This window comes from Anneissia japonica, unplaced genomic scaffold, assembly GCF_011630105.1.
Source record: "Anneissia japonica isolate Jap-2015-1 unplaced genomic scaffold, ASM1163010v1 scaffold1165_len1893470_cov193, whole genome shotgun sequence".
In the NCBI taxonomy this organism is placed as follows: domain Eukaryota; kingdom Metazoa; phylum Echinodermata; class Crinoidea; order Comatulida; family Comatulidae; genus Anneissia; species Anneissia japonica.
In genome coordinates this window covers 1,230,622-1,244,734 of record NW_022709613.1, presented here as the reverse complement: position 1 = coordinate 1,244,734, position 14,113 = coordinate 1,230,622, and the positions used below count along the sequence as shown (strand labels likewise).

General features: G+C 33.1%; 2 protein-coding genes across 2 annotated transcripts; one reads left to right on the top strand and one right to left on the bottom strand.

The window, feature by feature from the left end:
* Positions 1-121: 121 nt before the first annotated feature.
* LOC117106871 (F-box/WD repeat-containing protein 2-like) lies at positions 122-5,604 on the top strand. The gene is made up of 7 exons (XM_033248369.1): positions 122-359; positions 1,013-1,527; positions 2,404-2,598; positions 3,241-3,374; positions 3,762-3,851; positions 4,250-4,425; positions 5,296-5,604. Exons 2-7 carry the CDS (start codon positions 1,029-1,031, stop codon positions 5,579-5,581), a joined length of 1,380 nt encoding a protein of 459 aa, XP_033104260.1. The 5' UTR covers positions 122-359; positions 1,013-1,028; the 3' UTR covers positions 5,582-5,604.
* Positions 5,605-5,760: 156 nt separating this feature from the next.
* LOC117106872 (protein Mpv17-like) lies at positions 5,761-12,264 on the bottom strand. Its single transcript, XM_033248370.1, has 8 exons — positions 12,132-12,264; positions 10,396-10,513; positions 9,593-9,708; positions 9,148-9,240; positions 8,840-8,935; positions 8,534-8,566; positions 7,979-8,031; positions 5,761-7,496 (listed from the first exon to the last, which is right to left on the bottom strand). The coding sequence occupies exons 2-8, from the start codon at positions 10,463-10,465 to the stop codon at positions 7,412-7,414; spliced, it is 546 nt and encodes a 181-aa protein (XP_033104261.1). The 5' UTR covers positions 10,466-10,513; positions 12,132-12,264; the 3' UTR covers positions 5,761-7,411.
* Positions 12,265-14,113: the final 1,849 nt, after the last annotated feature.

Below are 14,113 nucleotides of genomic sequence, written 5' to 3'. Positions count from 1 at the left end.
GTCCTAGGCCTATATATATATATATATATTACTGTTATATTATATTATTTATAATTATATTATTATATTGGACGGGGATTAATGGGTTTATTCCAAGGAATACACATGGGAGTATAAGAAAGGAATAAACATGGGTTTATACACCAAGGATAACCCACGAAAATCTGAAGACCTATTTTTAGTGACGGTCCTTTTCGTGGTGCACTGCGCTCCATATTTATTTTGAAGAGTGTCAAAGGTCAAAGGTGCAAAAAATACAAAACAAAAACAGCGAACATGTGAAGTTGATAACGCGTTCATAGAATTTAGGAAATCTAAATTGGCTAATAATATTTAGTTGGCTAGGCCTAGCGCAATATGTGAGTTTTGAATAATGGTGTGGTTTTTGTGGGATTTTGTAATATTTTAGTTATGGAAAATGTAACATCATGAAATGAATTATCTAGGCCTAGCTAGGCTCCTACCTACCCTCCTTCTGGGCTGGGACCTAGTCCTAGCCTAGCTAGGCCCTACTATCTAGGCCTAGATCTATCTAAGGGTAGTGGCCTAGTTGTACTAGGCTTATCCTAACACTAGCCATTGGGCTTGATTGAGGCGGATAGAAGCGCGCTAGACTCGGTGGTTGGACGGCTTGGCCTAGACATATAACAAACCAAGAACACCTACTACTAGAGGCTTTCCTGTTGTACACCTTCCTGGCCTACCTTAACAGTGCGGATAGGCAAATCACAATTGTATATAATATACATATATACATTTTTTATATCTAATTTAGTACTATATAATTCATTGATTATAAATTTAATGATTTATAAATTCATAAAGGATGGCAGCATATTTTTTAGCCTAGGCTACACACTATCACGGAGAAGTGATTTTCCACACAATTGTGAGCTAGTTTTTGATGTATCATCCGCTCAATTAAAATATTTTACAGTATGTGTACTACCAGTAATGGAATTGTTTGACTTGCTCCACCCTTCATAACTCCTCAAGTCTCTTTGTTTTTTAGATGATTTGAAGGAAAAATGGAAAATAAACTGTTCAATAAGTGGCTAGATACAACTTTGCATTCATTTTCTAGAAAACTATCAGATGTGCAGAAATGTCATGCCTTGGACTCACTTATCCAAGTCTGTGGACCTATTCAGTTGCACTACCTTTCCAAAGAACTTCCAAACTTTGTGAAGAGAGACTTTCTGAAATTGCTACCCCTTGAACTTTCATATCAACTCATCAAGTGGCTGGATTTTGATTCTTTGAATACATGCTGCCTTGTGAGTAAACACTGGAATTGTGTCATAAATGGCTGTTTAGATGTCTGGCTGGATGCATGTGGAAGGCTTGGCCTAAACATGAAATATGGTGGTTTTGAAAAAAGTGCCAGCTATTGGAAGAGAATGTCCCACTACTTTTCATATAAGCTGAAGTCTCTGAAAGACGGAACTGCCTTCTCAACGCAAGAGTTACATGGGCATAAACAGCGAATCACTGCACTCTACCATGCAGATGGATATCTAGCTTCAGGTGGGTTTTCTAACAATCCACCTATTTTTATTTAATTTTGTTAAATTAGACTTAAAAATATGTGAATACAAACGGCAGAACTCGTTTCTGAAAACATACACATAACCCATTTTTTCAATAATAAAATTAGTCAAAAATCAATTAGGTTTTGTAATTGAAATTTGTAGGCCTATACTTCTATATATAAATTAAATATATACCTGCCAGCTCTCACGCCTAATGCGTTAGTCTCACGCACGAGCAACCACTTTCTACGTCTCATGCCAATGTTGTATTATCTCATGCATCATAAAAATGTATACCCTAAAATTCATAAATATGAAGTGAATTTGTCATTAAAATGTGATTACAGGCCATATATATATATTTATTTTAACAAAGCTTTACCCACTGACGATGGTAATCAGTAGCAGTTCGATTAATACAATTGAAAAAAAATAGCGTAGAGGGTGCTGTATTATTTTGTGATTCTTACATAGAGAGCGCTATATACAAAATACATTTTTGTTTGTCTTGCGCATCGGACGCCAGCGAAGTTGACAGGTATATAAATAAAGAAATATAGATTAAAAATATGATATATTGTCTGTCTTAAGGGAAAAAACAATAGTATAAAATTTAATCTGTCTTAGTGAAAGTTGATATGTTTTATTAAAATTCAAATTGTAAATTTTTATAATTTTGACAGATTTTATGACCATAAACCATTACATCCAACCATCCTGCCCACTGGAAATGTGCTGAGCAAAAAATATTAATTAAAAATCACCGCATACCACCATATTTTATCAGCTAATGCCTCCTCTTCAACTTAACCTTATCCCCTTCTCCCAATTATCCCCTCACACAATCAGCCCCCTGTTTGTTTAAATGTAGGATCAGATGATTTGTCAGTTTGTATATGGAATATACATAATGGAAGGTGTGAGAAGATCATCCAGACACACAGCTGTGCAGATCTCAAATTTGAGGAAACCACTCTTGTAACTGCTTCTTTCAATTGTTCTGTTGGATTATGGAATATGGAGACAGGTCGTAACATTAGGATGTATGTTGGGCACACAAGTGTAGGTAGGATTTTTCTTGATAGCAAACTAGAGAGAATATAGCTGCAACTTGCCTTCCAGTAACAGTGTGCTAGGTAAAAAAAATGTATTTTTTTTTTCAGTGACAGTGACACACAACACCACTCCCTAAGCCTCATTAGTTTTTATGTACTGTCACAGAAGTTAAAAAATATAACATGTACAGTATTGTTTTTTTTAATTTATATATATTAATAAAGTAATATGTAAATGCTAAAAAATTTATAGCTCAACTGTTAAAAACAATTAAAATGATTACGATGATGATGACGACAAGAACCGTGACGATGCCCAAACTGGGACAATGACATTGATAGCAAATTAGATCAGGTATGTAGCTGTAGAAAACTAAGGGTGGGTGATAAAGCATTTCAGATCCAGGTTCATTAAACATTGATAACATTAAAACTTAAACTCAAAATAATAAGAGTGGATTTTAAGGATGGAAAAGTGGGTTAATGAGTGGATGTGGGCCATGAAATGAGTTCAGACTGGGTGGCCCCGCCCACCATAACTACATCCCTGTAAGATGATATTAATGATTATTATCCTGTTCAGTTGTTTTATGAAAACATTCATTAAATTAAGGCCTGCTTAAATGTTCCCTATTATGTACATATTTTTTCAGTTTCTAGCATAGACTTTGATGTTGCTGCTGAAATAATAGTGAGTGGCTCAGCAGACAAAACAGTTAAAATCTGGTCACTGAAATCAGACAAATGTCTTAATACATTTTATGGCCATCAAGACTGGGTCACAAAGGTAGGCTCTTGATAGAGTTGCTAAATAACTTGTGTAGTCAGCATTGGATCCAGGGTCCTAAATTGACTCCTGCACATCGTTGTACTATCATTCTTGTATAGAATCCACCAAATGTGAAAACTTTTCAGTTTTAAAAAGTGTACATTTGGAATATTTTCCTATTCTCAATTAACATTCAGGATTTTAGTAGGAGAAAATATTTACAGAATTTTTAGTGTGTGAGGAAAGGGCATTTGCAGGCAGATGCCCTCTCCCTACCTGTATCAAGCCTCAATTTCCCACAAATACTCAATATTGACACCAACATTTCTATTTAGGTATTTTTTGACAGCTTTTGTGGACTAGTCTAAATAAAATGCATCTATTTTATATTTGATTTCATTTCAGGTGATGCTAAAGAATAGCTCTGTGGATTCAGTTTCCCATTGTGAAGGAGCTTTAGTGCTATTGGGAATGGATAGAGATAATATTATCAAGGCAAGTATGTGCTTGCTATGTACAGTAGTATTACTATTAGACAAATTATGATAAATTATTAATATTCAATTATTATTTTGGCCAATTATTTTATTATGCCCAGCACTGCTTTAAAATAAGATATGTATATTCCTGCCTAATTACCGGTATATAAATTTAAAGCATTTAACCATCCCATTACTACACTGTTTACATTCACCAATAACATTTTATTTTTATTTTCTCCTCCCGTCTGGATGTTTTTGGCAAAACTATTTGCTAAATCAAATAACAAAATTTTATTTTATTTTTTTTCCACCCTCTTCTGATGATCTTTAAAAAAATAAAATCAAGGTATAACAAAATTCTCGCCTAATACATAATCATTAGTGTCATTATCTCCATTTCCCCTACTGTAGGTGTGGCCAATATCAAGTGAAAGTAACAATTGTCTAGGAACATTACATGTGCCTGCTGGCCACAAAGCTGTAACTTACCCCCTTCTACCTCATCTTCAATTTGATGGTTCCAAAGTTGTATGTGCATGTCAAAGGGGAATCCATATATGGAACTTTCAAAACCTACAATATGAAAGGTAAATATGCTTCTGTACAATTAAAGATGTTGTTATCTATGTTCAAAGAGGCGGTGTTTTTCATGCAAAAAAACTATATAGAAACAGAATGTGGTACGATTGACTCACACGCTGATATAGATAAAGTTTTTAAGTCAAGTGTCAATCAAAAAAAAATATGTCAATTATAGGTAGTGAAAGCTAAGTCATCAAATTCTTATTACTGTAGTCCATAGAATTGGTAAGTACAGTATTGTATGTGGATGAAATTAACAGCTGTGGTTGGAAAAGAGATGATTTGATAAAAAAAAAATCAAATTTCATATCAGTTGTTTATATCATTTATATGAGCAGCATAGCTCAGTAAGCTAAACTGGTGGTAGCCACTGGGTGTGCACTAAAGTGCAGAGAAACCTTGCTTGAAATGCAAGTTCCAATAACATGCCATCTTTCAGTCGAGCCAGTGGTCTTGTGTTCTCAATTACTGCCCTCAGCAAGGAATATTAGATCTTTGGTCACTGGTTCAAATCCAATCAGTGTGTTAAGGCTCCAATACATTTTGCAATAGCACGTCTTTCAGTTGAGATAATTCAATGATTATATGTTCAATTTTAAAGAAAGTATTGCACTCTTCGGGAAACAATAAGGGATAAGTGGCAGATTCAAGGGGGCCATTTCTGGTCATCTGGCGATGCTTAATCATAAATCTCAGCCCCAACAATGGTGAGACGGTATACACCTTCTTCTGTGAAAGTCCCTTCATGGGCCTTCATGATACTGTCCAACCTGCTATCAGAAGTACCCTATTTGAACTTCTTGGTTTATCCTTGGTGTAATTTTACACTGTAAACCAAGCAATGCAGTACTATCTTTTTTTTTCTTCATTCACAGATTTATTTCATCTGACACAGACATTCAACTTCTTTTAGGTTATGGACTAAAATTTTATTTTATTCTGTCGGGTGATAATGATGTCCTTGTACGATACAAAAACAACCATAAAATACTGACACGATGGAAACATCCTTACACATATATTCTAGGCCGATCTTCAAGCTACACAGCAGCCAGATGCAAAGATTGGCTGGATGGCTGGAATCTTTTTCCAGAGAGTGGTCTTGTGTTTGCCTCCGGTGGACATAGTATTATATACCTAGTTAAATGGATATTGTCATAATAGTTTTTTTTATGTAAGCAGCAGGGCCACACATTCCTCTTGATAAAATTGCTTCCCTATTTGGTTAAACATACTGTACTACTAAATAAAAATAATTAGGCATATGTACTGTATTAAAGTTTTTTTCAAGGCTGTCTTGACTGTCTTCTAAGACTGAAATAATTGGACAATCTACAGTATATTAATAGTTAATAGATATTTATTAATACAATAAGTAGTGAACTTCTTACAGTTAATACAGATGATAATAAATAATGCTCCATTTATATACATCGCATTACAAAATTTAAGATTATCTCACAACAGATTAGGATATTGAAAAGTCCACTGATTAATCTCAGATAAGAAAGTATAATACATACTCCAAGTATTGGATGGCATGCATTTGCCATTTCAATACTTGGAGTATGTATTAAATATCAGTATCAGTTACATTCATTGGTAGGTTTTTATTCAATTGATGGATTTGGTTTTTTATAAACTAATATTTTCATTACTGATAGAATATATTCATATGGAATTCTTGGAAAATTATAGTAAATTGTTTGCTCATATTTTTAGCCCTATCTTGCTTTCCATGCAAATTGTAATAAGTTTAATAATGCAACATTAAAAGGCCCTACTCAACATTCTGCAAACAAAATGTATAAACATTATCATTTATTTATTATTGTACTACCAAATAATAAAATCTAAAAACAGCTAGTTAAATTGTCAGTTACTGTCCTGTTCATTCATTGGCAAGAATATTTTTTTATACTTTACTACTATGGAGGGAATAGTTACACTACTGTATACAGTAAAAGCAAACCAAATCACTACAGTATAATACAGTATTGCTAAAATCTCTAACATACAGTATAGACAATTTTCACGAAATTTTTAATGAAAATTTCCTATAACCTGCCAACTACCACTGGGGGACTTTCAGAGGCCTAGCATTTAGCTCTACGTAGTTACCATCATGGATTAAATCAACAATGAAAACTAAATTACTAACGAGCACAAATATTTTATAACAGAAAAAACATAAAATGTTTATATTAAAAATAAGTCCAAGTCTTAAAAGACTATTTCAATGTTTCCATATATTGTACAGTAATTACTGTACAGTTATTAGCAAGATCGTATCTGTTGTCTACTGCTGCCGTAGCAAAGGTCTAGCAGCGCTATCCACTGCGAGATGCTCTAATGAAACTAGCCAGCTGCTCAGGCTAGGCCGCTGGAAGCCCCCTAGTGAGTTGCGAGATGTTGGCGGTGCTATTTCAAAATAAATCCGATAAAATGGTCTATACAACTAGGCCTACATAACAATATGTATCCAGCATATATCCAGCATATAATTTTAAATAAGACTGATTGTTTAATGAGGATTTATTCTTCTTCAATACAGTTGCAGAATGAAGAGCTAAATTATTGTAAAAACATATAGAAGGATAATTTAAATGTTTACCAACCAACTATTATCTGCAATTAATAAGATAAATAAAATTTGTTGTGTTGCACAAGGATAAATATTTAAACATCATGGATGGTTTGTCATCAGTGTTTTTCTCACTAAATGTCTCTAGAATTGCTAACATTTTGGCTGGTAGGGCTAAAATCTGCATTGAAGTAAAGTGACCTTTTGGAACAGATTTCGTTTTGGTCGAGTTTTGGCAACGCAAATGCTATTATCTTATTCCACACCATATGAGTTAAATTCATAAAAATAGAAAATATAGCCACGATGTTAAACCAACCAACTACTGTGCACTTGCCATCAGGTTTGGTTTTGTTTATACTATATTTTTATCATACCTGATGAAGGTAATTTTAATTCATCTTTTGCTATGCGACATCTTTCTTCACAGCATTAGCTTTCCATGACAGGTATGTATTCCATACTACAGCAACAGAGTTTGCAGTTATCACTCTACAAATTAAAAAAAAAAGAAAATTCCAGAGGCATTAACTTTTTTTTGACCTGTGAATGATTTAACAACTTATAGGTTCTTTAAATGCATAGTACTGAAATTCAAAATGTTATTTTCATTTTTTTTTTTCTTTCTGAATTTCTTGGGGCCAGTAAATTTTTAAGCTATTCATTGATAATAAATTGATTCAGGACACAAGGTCACATGCCTCATTGTTAAATCAACACTGCTCTTAATAATTAAACAATTTTAAATGATTATAGCTGAAAGTGGGGCCGACCGAGACAACACTACCCTAATATTTGTTTTGTAGACGCCTGAAAATAACCTCTGAGGCATTTTGAGCAATCAATTTTTTTTTTAACTTTCCAGGCTGGCCCACCCCCACCTAAATCCGCCCTTGTATACTGTAGTAACCTAAAATCAGGTAACATGAGTCATTCATAAAAATTTATTTTGACTTTATTATGTACATACATACCTGTGCTGAAGAGGCACAAAGTAGAAATTGCATATTTGTACAAATGGCCAGACCTAAAAATTAAAAAAAGAATAGGGTGAATTTAACATCACAACACGATAACCAAGCCTGAGGCACAGGCCAAAGGTGGAAACTATTGCAGCCCAGCATACCACTTTATGTGGAGTATTTGTGCGTACATGGCTACACAGAGTGACGCTCACCCATGTAATATAACTGGTTTCTGGTTCTGTATCTGGTTCCATGATTTTTCTTTTTTGTCATATTTTGACTTCTTGTGGAGGGGCGCCATGAGCGTTTTCCCTTAAAGGGATACAATAGTCATTTCATTTTATTCAGGAATTAAAATCACAAAACATTTCTTAAATATAAAACAAAGAACAGATATATAATTAAGAACAGATAAGACATTAATTACAAGGGTAACCCAAGAAAGTTTTAAAATACTGTATAAAAAACTTATTTCCTTCTACCACACTTAAGGTGTATGTTTACTACAATTAAGCATGCCTGCAAGAATAAACAAAGGTTTTATCATGAATATTGTAATCTCACCGTCCAGTTTACAAGCAGTGTAGATTTATAATCCTGAAAGATAACAAAGAAAGAAGTAAAAATAATATGGTACATGTGTCTTTATTTTTTCTCTTTTGATGACAAATGGGTACTCTGTAGAATATGTATAATTTGGAATGAAATTTAACTAAGTTATGTTCAACTCACAAAGTGTGAGGAGTGAATTTTTGTTATATTGTATGACATACGGTACTAAAATCAAATAAACATGTATATTTCTTTTGGCAAAAGACTGTAAAATGGTTAACATAGCGTAATTATAATATATATATATATAAAAAAAACCTTTTTTAACTTTTCTTTAACTTCAGTTGTGTTCATTCCACTAGTATATCCAATCACAGTGAAGTATGTAAAAATAAACGCCGGTGCAAAACATGTCTGAAAAAAAAAATCACTTGAAAAGTAAATCCAATTTGATTTCACTTTCTACTGTCACCAAGTTCTCTTCATTATTTACCTTTCACAAAGCAAATTTATATATTAAATGACATATATGGCAATTACATTGGTACATCATACTGTATACCTATACCAAACAACCTAAAGTTTGATCATATTTCAATCAAATAATGCCAAATCAGTTTTCTTACCTGATCTATAATCATCTTCTTGATTGGTTGAATCATGACATGTCCACCAACATATTTTTCCAAAATTGTATAATATTTATGCAGAACAGGACCCTGTAAATATGCGATTCAAATGTTAATTTTAAAATCATATACAGTATATTCTATGTACAATTGTTTCGCCCAAAACACCTGAGAGGTTATTTTCGGTGTCTAGAACACAAAAATTTCAGACACCCTAGGATAGTCTTATCTCAATCGGCCCCACTTTTGGTCCCCCATTCTCCCCCACCTTTCGGACATCTCTGAAACAGCCCCTGATTGTTTATATGTAAAACACATAAAAGAGTATCCCGAATTCCAATTGTTATTCACTTTTTAATTTTGATATTCATATTTTTATCATTTTAATGCTTGCATTTGGCGATTGGAGGCATACTGTAAATAATAAATGAGGCCTAATTACCGTAAATAAAAACCCAAATGCTGTTTGACGTACAGTACGCACAACATCATGAGACTTAAGTCCCTTTTTTTCAATGAGCTGTTGCGAAATAATATCCGCTACTAGGAAAAGACAACCTGAAAATAAAAATTGATATCAAATAAATAATAGCCACAATAAATGTAACAATAAGAAAATCTCCACAGTTCAGAAAATTCAGTCACTACCATTAATTTTTGGTCAACTGAGCTAAGCTGCTCTCCCAACTGAAAAATTTTTTCTGGTAAAATTTGTCAAAAAAAATTCAGCTATGCATGCAGTGTTACTCCATTTGAGTGTGGTGTAACGTTTTTAAAAAAAAACAAAAAAAAAACACCACAAACAGTGATCGCCTAGGCTGGAATAATGTTCATTTATTTAACCTACCTGCCTAGGCCTATATCAGTATTTTTATTTTATTTTACAAACTAACGGCTTCAGCAGAACACTGCTCAGTACCTGATAAAATGTATGAAAATGTACATGAGATTTTTCTTATTTTATGTCTTAGAGGACTCCACCGCTGTATTTGACAATTGCTTTTTAAATTATTACAAATGTTGAGTGGCTCACTTGCCATTTGTAATGTCAAGTAGAATAACCAGGGTATGCTTTTATGCTTTATAGCACACTCACTATTAGTTTCAAAAGATACAGTAATCTAGCTTCAAATGTTGATAGGCTGTGGCCATTCATGTCGTTTTGGTCTTAGATGCAAAATAGCATCAAAATTCCATTTTAGGATGTTTTACATCACTTTTGTAAACCTTTAACTGGGGACTAACCTGTAACTGTGGCCTGAGTCTTGTAAGGATGGGTCTTCAGTAGGCGAAGATATAGCTGGAGAGGCCTCATTCTTTGGCCTAGCACCAAAATGTTACTTTTTCTGTCAGTTTAATTATTCTGCAAATATGATAGTCGTAATAAATTAAAAACTTGTTTATATTACATTCTAATGTGTCATGGAGTGTATTAACTGGCATTAAATCACTGAAACTACTTTATAAACCAAGCATGCTTTTAATTTATTTTGTTTTTGGACTTCATGTACTGTACAGAGCATGTACTGTTCTACCTCGAAAAAAAAAGCCCATGTTTCTTGAGGAAAAGCCCATGGGCTTCTTTTCAAGGCTACTTTTGCATATTAAAGAGGTGGCTTCAAGTCAAGATGGGCTTCTTCTTTGGATTATGCTTGTTGATCATCTATTTGAGGCCTATACTCCCTTAAATTTTCCCATTACGACAAGTTTTTATCTTAAGGTACTGCATAATCTGGTGGTTATTTTCATTTTCATAGGCCTATTATAATCTTACTATTATTTATCACATCACTCTGTTCACTCACTGTCTGTGTGATCTATCAAGCCTATCGGTCTACAGTTGAACTTGCCTAAAGTTGAATCCCAAATGCCATTGAAATGTTGTTCAACTTTGATAAAATTTGACTTACAGATCGTTAATTTATAGAAAACACAACAATTTAGCATGTAAAATAAGATCAACTTTCGATTATTATTCGACTTAGGCACAGTCGACTTAGGAAAGTTTAACTGACATATATGTATGGTATGGGCCTATCAGGGAGTAACGTACCAACCAATGTGATTTATCATGACAGCATGTCAATTTTTCGTAATCGCTGTGGATCACGTATACAAGTTGGCCACCAAATTTTATATGGGCGATACCATTCTAAAAATGGGTGTTTGTTATGAAGTGTGTGTTGGGTATTACTGTGTGTGGTGAGATACGGTTTATGCCGGGTAAAACAGTTTTTGTAGGCCGTGTATTGCCATTTATTATTTAGTATTATTTCTTGGCTGTTGTATGTGTAATTATGTGTCTCCATAGGCCTTGATTTCAGTGTTTAATTTTAGTTATAATTATTGATTATGTCTGTAATTATGTGACTGTGACTGTGAGTCAAGTAGATTGGTCTCCCTTGGGGCTTGGGTACAAAAGATTAAAAAGTAAAACATATTTAAATAAAATACAATTCACATTATAAACAATATATAATATTAAAAATAAAAGCTTAAAATAATTCAGTGTATATTTAAAATGAATTAAAAATACAGTATTTTCTTATTTTTGCATATCATTATCATTTCATTTATAATTATTGCTGATAGGCCTACTGTAGGCCTAGGTCTATTTTAAAATTAGACAATAATTTTAAAAATTATATGTGACATATTACATAACTGAAATGAATAGGGTGACAGAGACACATAAATACACATAACAGATAACTAATACTGAAATAAGACACTCTCTAGGCCTGCTAGCAGGCCTGGAGAGGCCTCCGGACCGGGTGCCGCTAGAGAGCACATGACTGTACAATAGGCTAGGGCCTAGGCCTAGCCTACAATTATTACTACAGTAGTACTGTACTGTAATAATACTGTAATAGTACTGTAGTACAGTACTATCCTAGGCCTAGCCTATATTCTATAAGCCACGATCATGAAATGTTCTCAGTTATGTTATGGCACATACAAAGAATGCACATTCAAATTACCATGGACACGAATAGTATTCTTCACTCATGCTAGAGTAGGCCTACAGTAGTGTGTTCTTTGGTTATGTTGTTCGCCCGACTTTTCAATTATAAGTATGCCAAAACAGGCTTCGGGCATGTTCGATCTCCATAACCGCACTACGTCTGTTTGGAGTCTACTATTTCATTTCGGGTCTCTAGGGGGTACAAATGTATGAGGCGCCAAGTGTAAATTTATTATTTAACACAATTATTTATATATAATTCATTATTTAACATATAATTGACTAGATCACCCATTATTTATATATAGTGCGTTTACGTCTAAAAGATTATATGTAAATAATTTCGTTAACGTTTCATTATTTATATATAATTAGTTTACTGATTACATTATATATAAATAATGAAAGGCTAACCAAACATTATTTTTATATATAAATACTGGCTTCATTATTATATAAATAAGGAAGGGGAAATACATCATTATATATAAATAATGAAAAATAACTTACAATTATTTATATATAATAAGTTCACTGATTCCATTATATATAAATAATGAAAAGGTAACAAATCATTATATATAAATAATGAAAAGTAACTTACAATTATTTGTATAAGAAGTTCACTGATTTCATTATATATAAATAACGAATTGACTTCAAACTCATTATTTACAAATAACTGCTTTTACATTTCATTATATATAATAATAGCTGTCGCAAAACCATAATGCTTGGACTTCAAATTCATTATATGTAATGCACACGTGTTATTGTGCCAAGGTTATTATATCTAAATAATGTTTTTTACTTCCAATTATATATAGGCATAAATAACCGTTGAAGTCGAGTGCCATTATATCTAAATAATGACATCGTAGGAAGCATGGTTTATAAATAATTCGTTATGCAAATTACGAAGTAATAAATATTCACCTCTAAAGTTACAATTAGGTCCTATTCACCTATAGAAAATAGCAAAGCAGATACAGCATATTATTGAATCCAATGGTGGCGCCAATAATAATAATAATAATAATAATAATAATAATAATAGGCCTAATAATAATAATAATAATAATAATAATAATAATAATAATAATAATAATAATAATAATAATAATAATAATAATAATAATAAAATAATAGTTCAATGACACTAATTTAAAATATTTTGCGTTATGTTATGACAAATGCTCGTTTGGATAGCCTCATGATGCTTGGAACACATCGAGATAGGGGAAGCAACCTCGACCTTGACATCGTGGTTGACAGATTTCGTGCAAAATTTCCATAATGTAGAATTTCACTTTAAAGAAAGAGGATTTGTAAGGAAATTAGATGGTTACATTGCAAACTCTTTGTTTCTTGTTTTATTCAAAATGTTTTGGTTTCGGAAGCTGATTTCGACATTAGAAAACATAGCCTACATGAAGTCATATTATAGTAGCTCGATGCCTATCAAATAAGTAATAAAAATTCGCCATAATTCGTCAAATATCCGTGGCTGCCTGGAACCCCACCGCAGTGGCATAAGCAAGATTTTAGTCTAATGAAACTTGTTTATCATCTTGATACCTTCCGACGAAAATATCACCGAAAAAAATAGATAAAACGACAGTTGAATGACCAACAAAGACAACTGAAGACAATAGGTTGTCATTAGAAGTTATTTAGTATAACTTAATTCGGAAAATTAATCCCAAAATCGAGTTGCCGTCCCCGGCGATGTCAGTGACGTCGTATGATTTGCGTGCGATTTTTACCAATTAACCCCTAAGTAAAAAATAGTTGAGCCATGTAGTACCTTGCAAATCAATCCAGAAGCCTGGTAGTTTGTTGATTGTTTATTGGTAGCGTCCTCGCTGCCAAAAATAGGTTTTTAGCAGTTGCGTCCCCGGAGACATCGTGAGGGCATGGTGAAGGCTGGTTACAATTTGGTGGCACATCGATTGAGTATTTTCATTCATCTGGCCATGTAAGTCAGTGGCGTATCTA

Coding starts and splice junctions, on each gene's coding strand:
- LOC117106871 (XM_033248369.1), top strand. CDS start 1,029: ATGGAAAATAAACTGTTCAATAAGTGGCTAGATACAACTTTGCATTCA. Junction 3,852..4,249: donor ATAGAGATAATATTATCAAG/GCAAGTATGTGC, acceptor CCCCTACTGTAG/GTGTGGCCAATATCAAGTGA. Junction 4,426..5,295: donor CAAAACCTACAATATGAAAG/GTAAATATGCTT, acceptor CTTCATTCACAG/ATTTATTTCATCTGACACAG.
- LOC117106872 (XM_033248370.1), bottom strand. CDS start 10,465: ATGAGGCCTCTCCAGCTATATCTTCGCCTACTGAAGACCCATCCTTAC. Junction 9,241..9,592: donor CATTTGGGTTTTTATTTACG/GTAATTAGGCCT, acceptor GCATATTTACAG/GGTCCTGTTCTGCATAAATA. Junction 8,936..9,147: donor AGAAGATGATTATAGATCAG/GTAAGAAAACTG, acceptor TTTTTTTTTCAG/ACATGTTTTGCACCGGCGTT.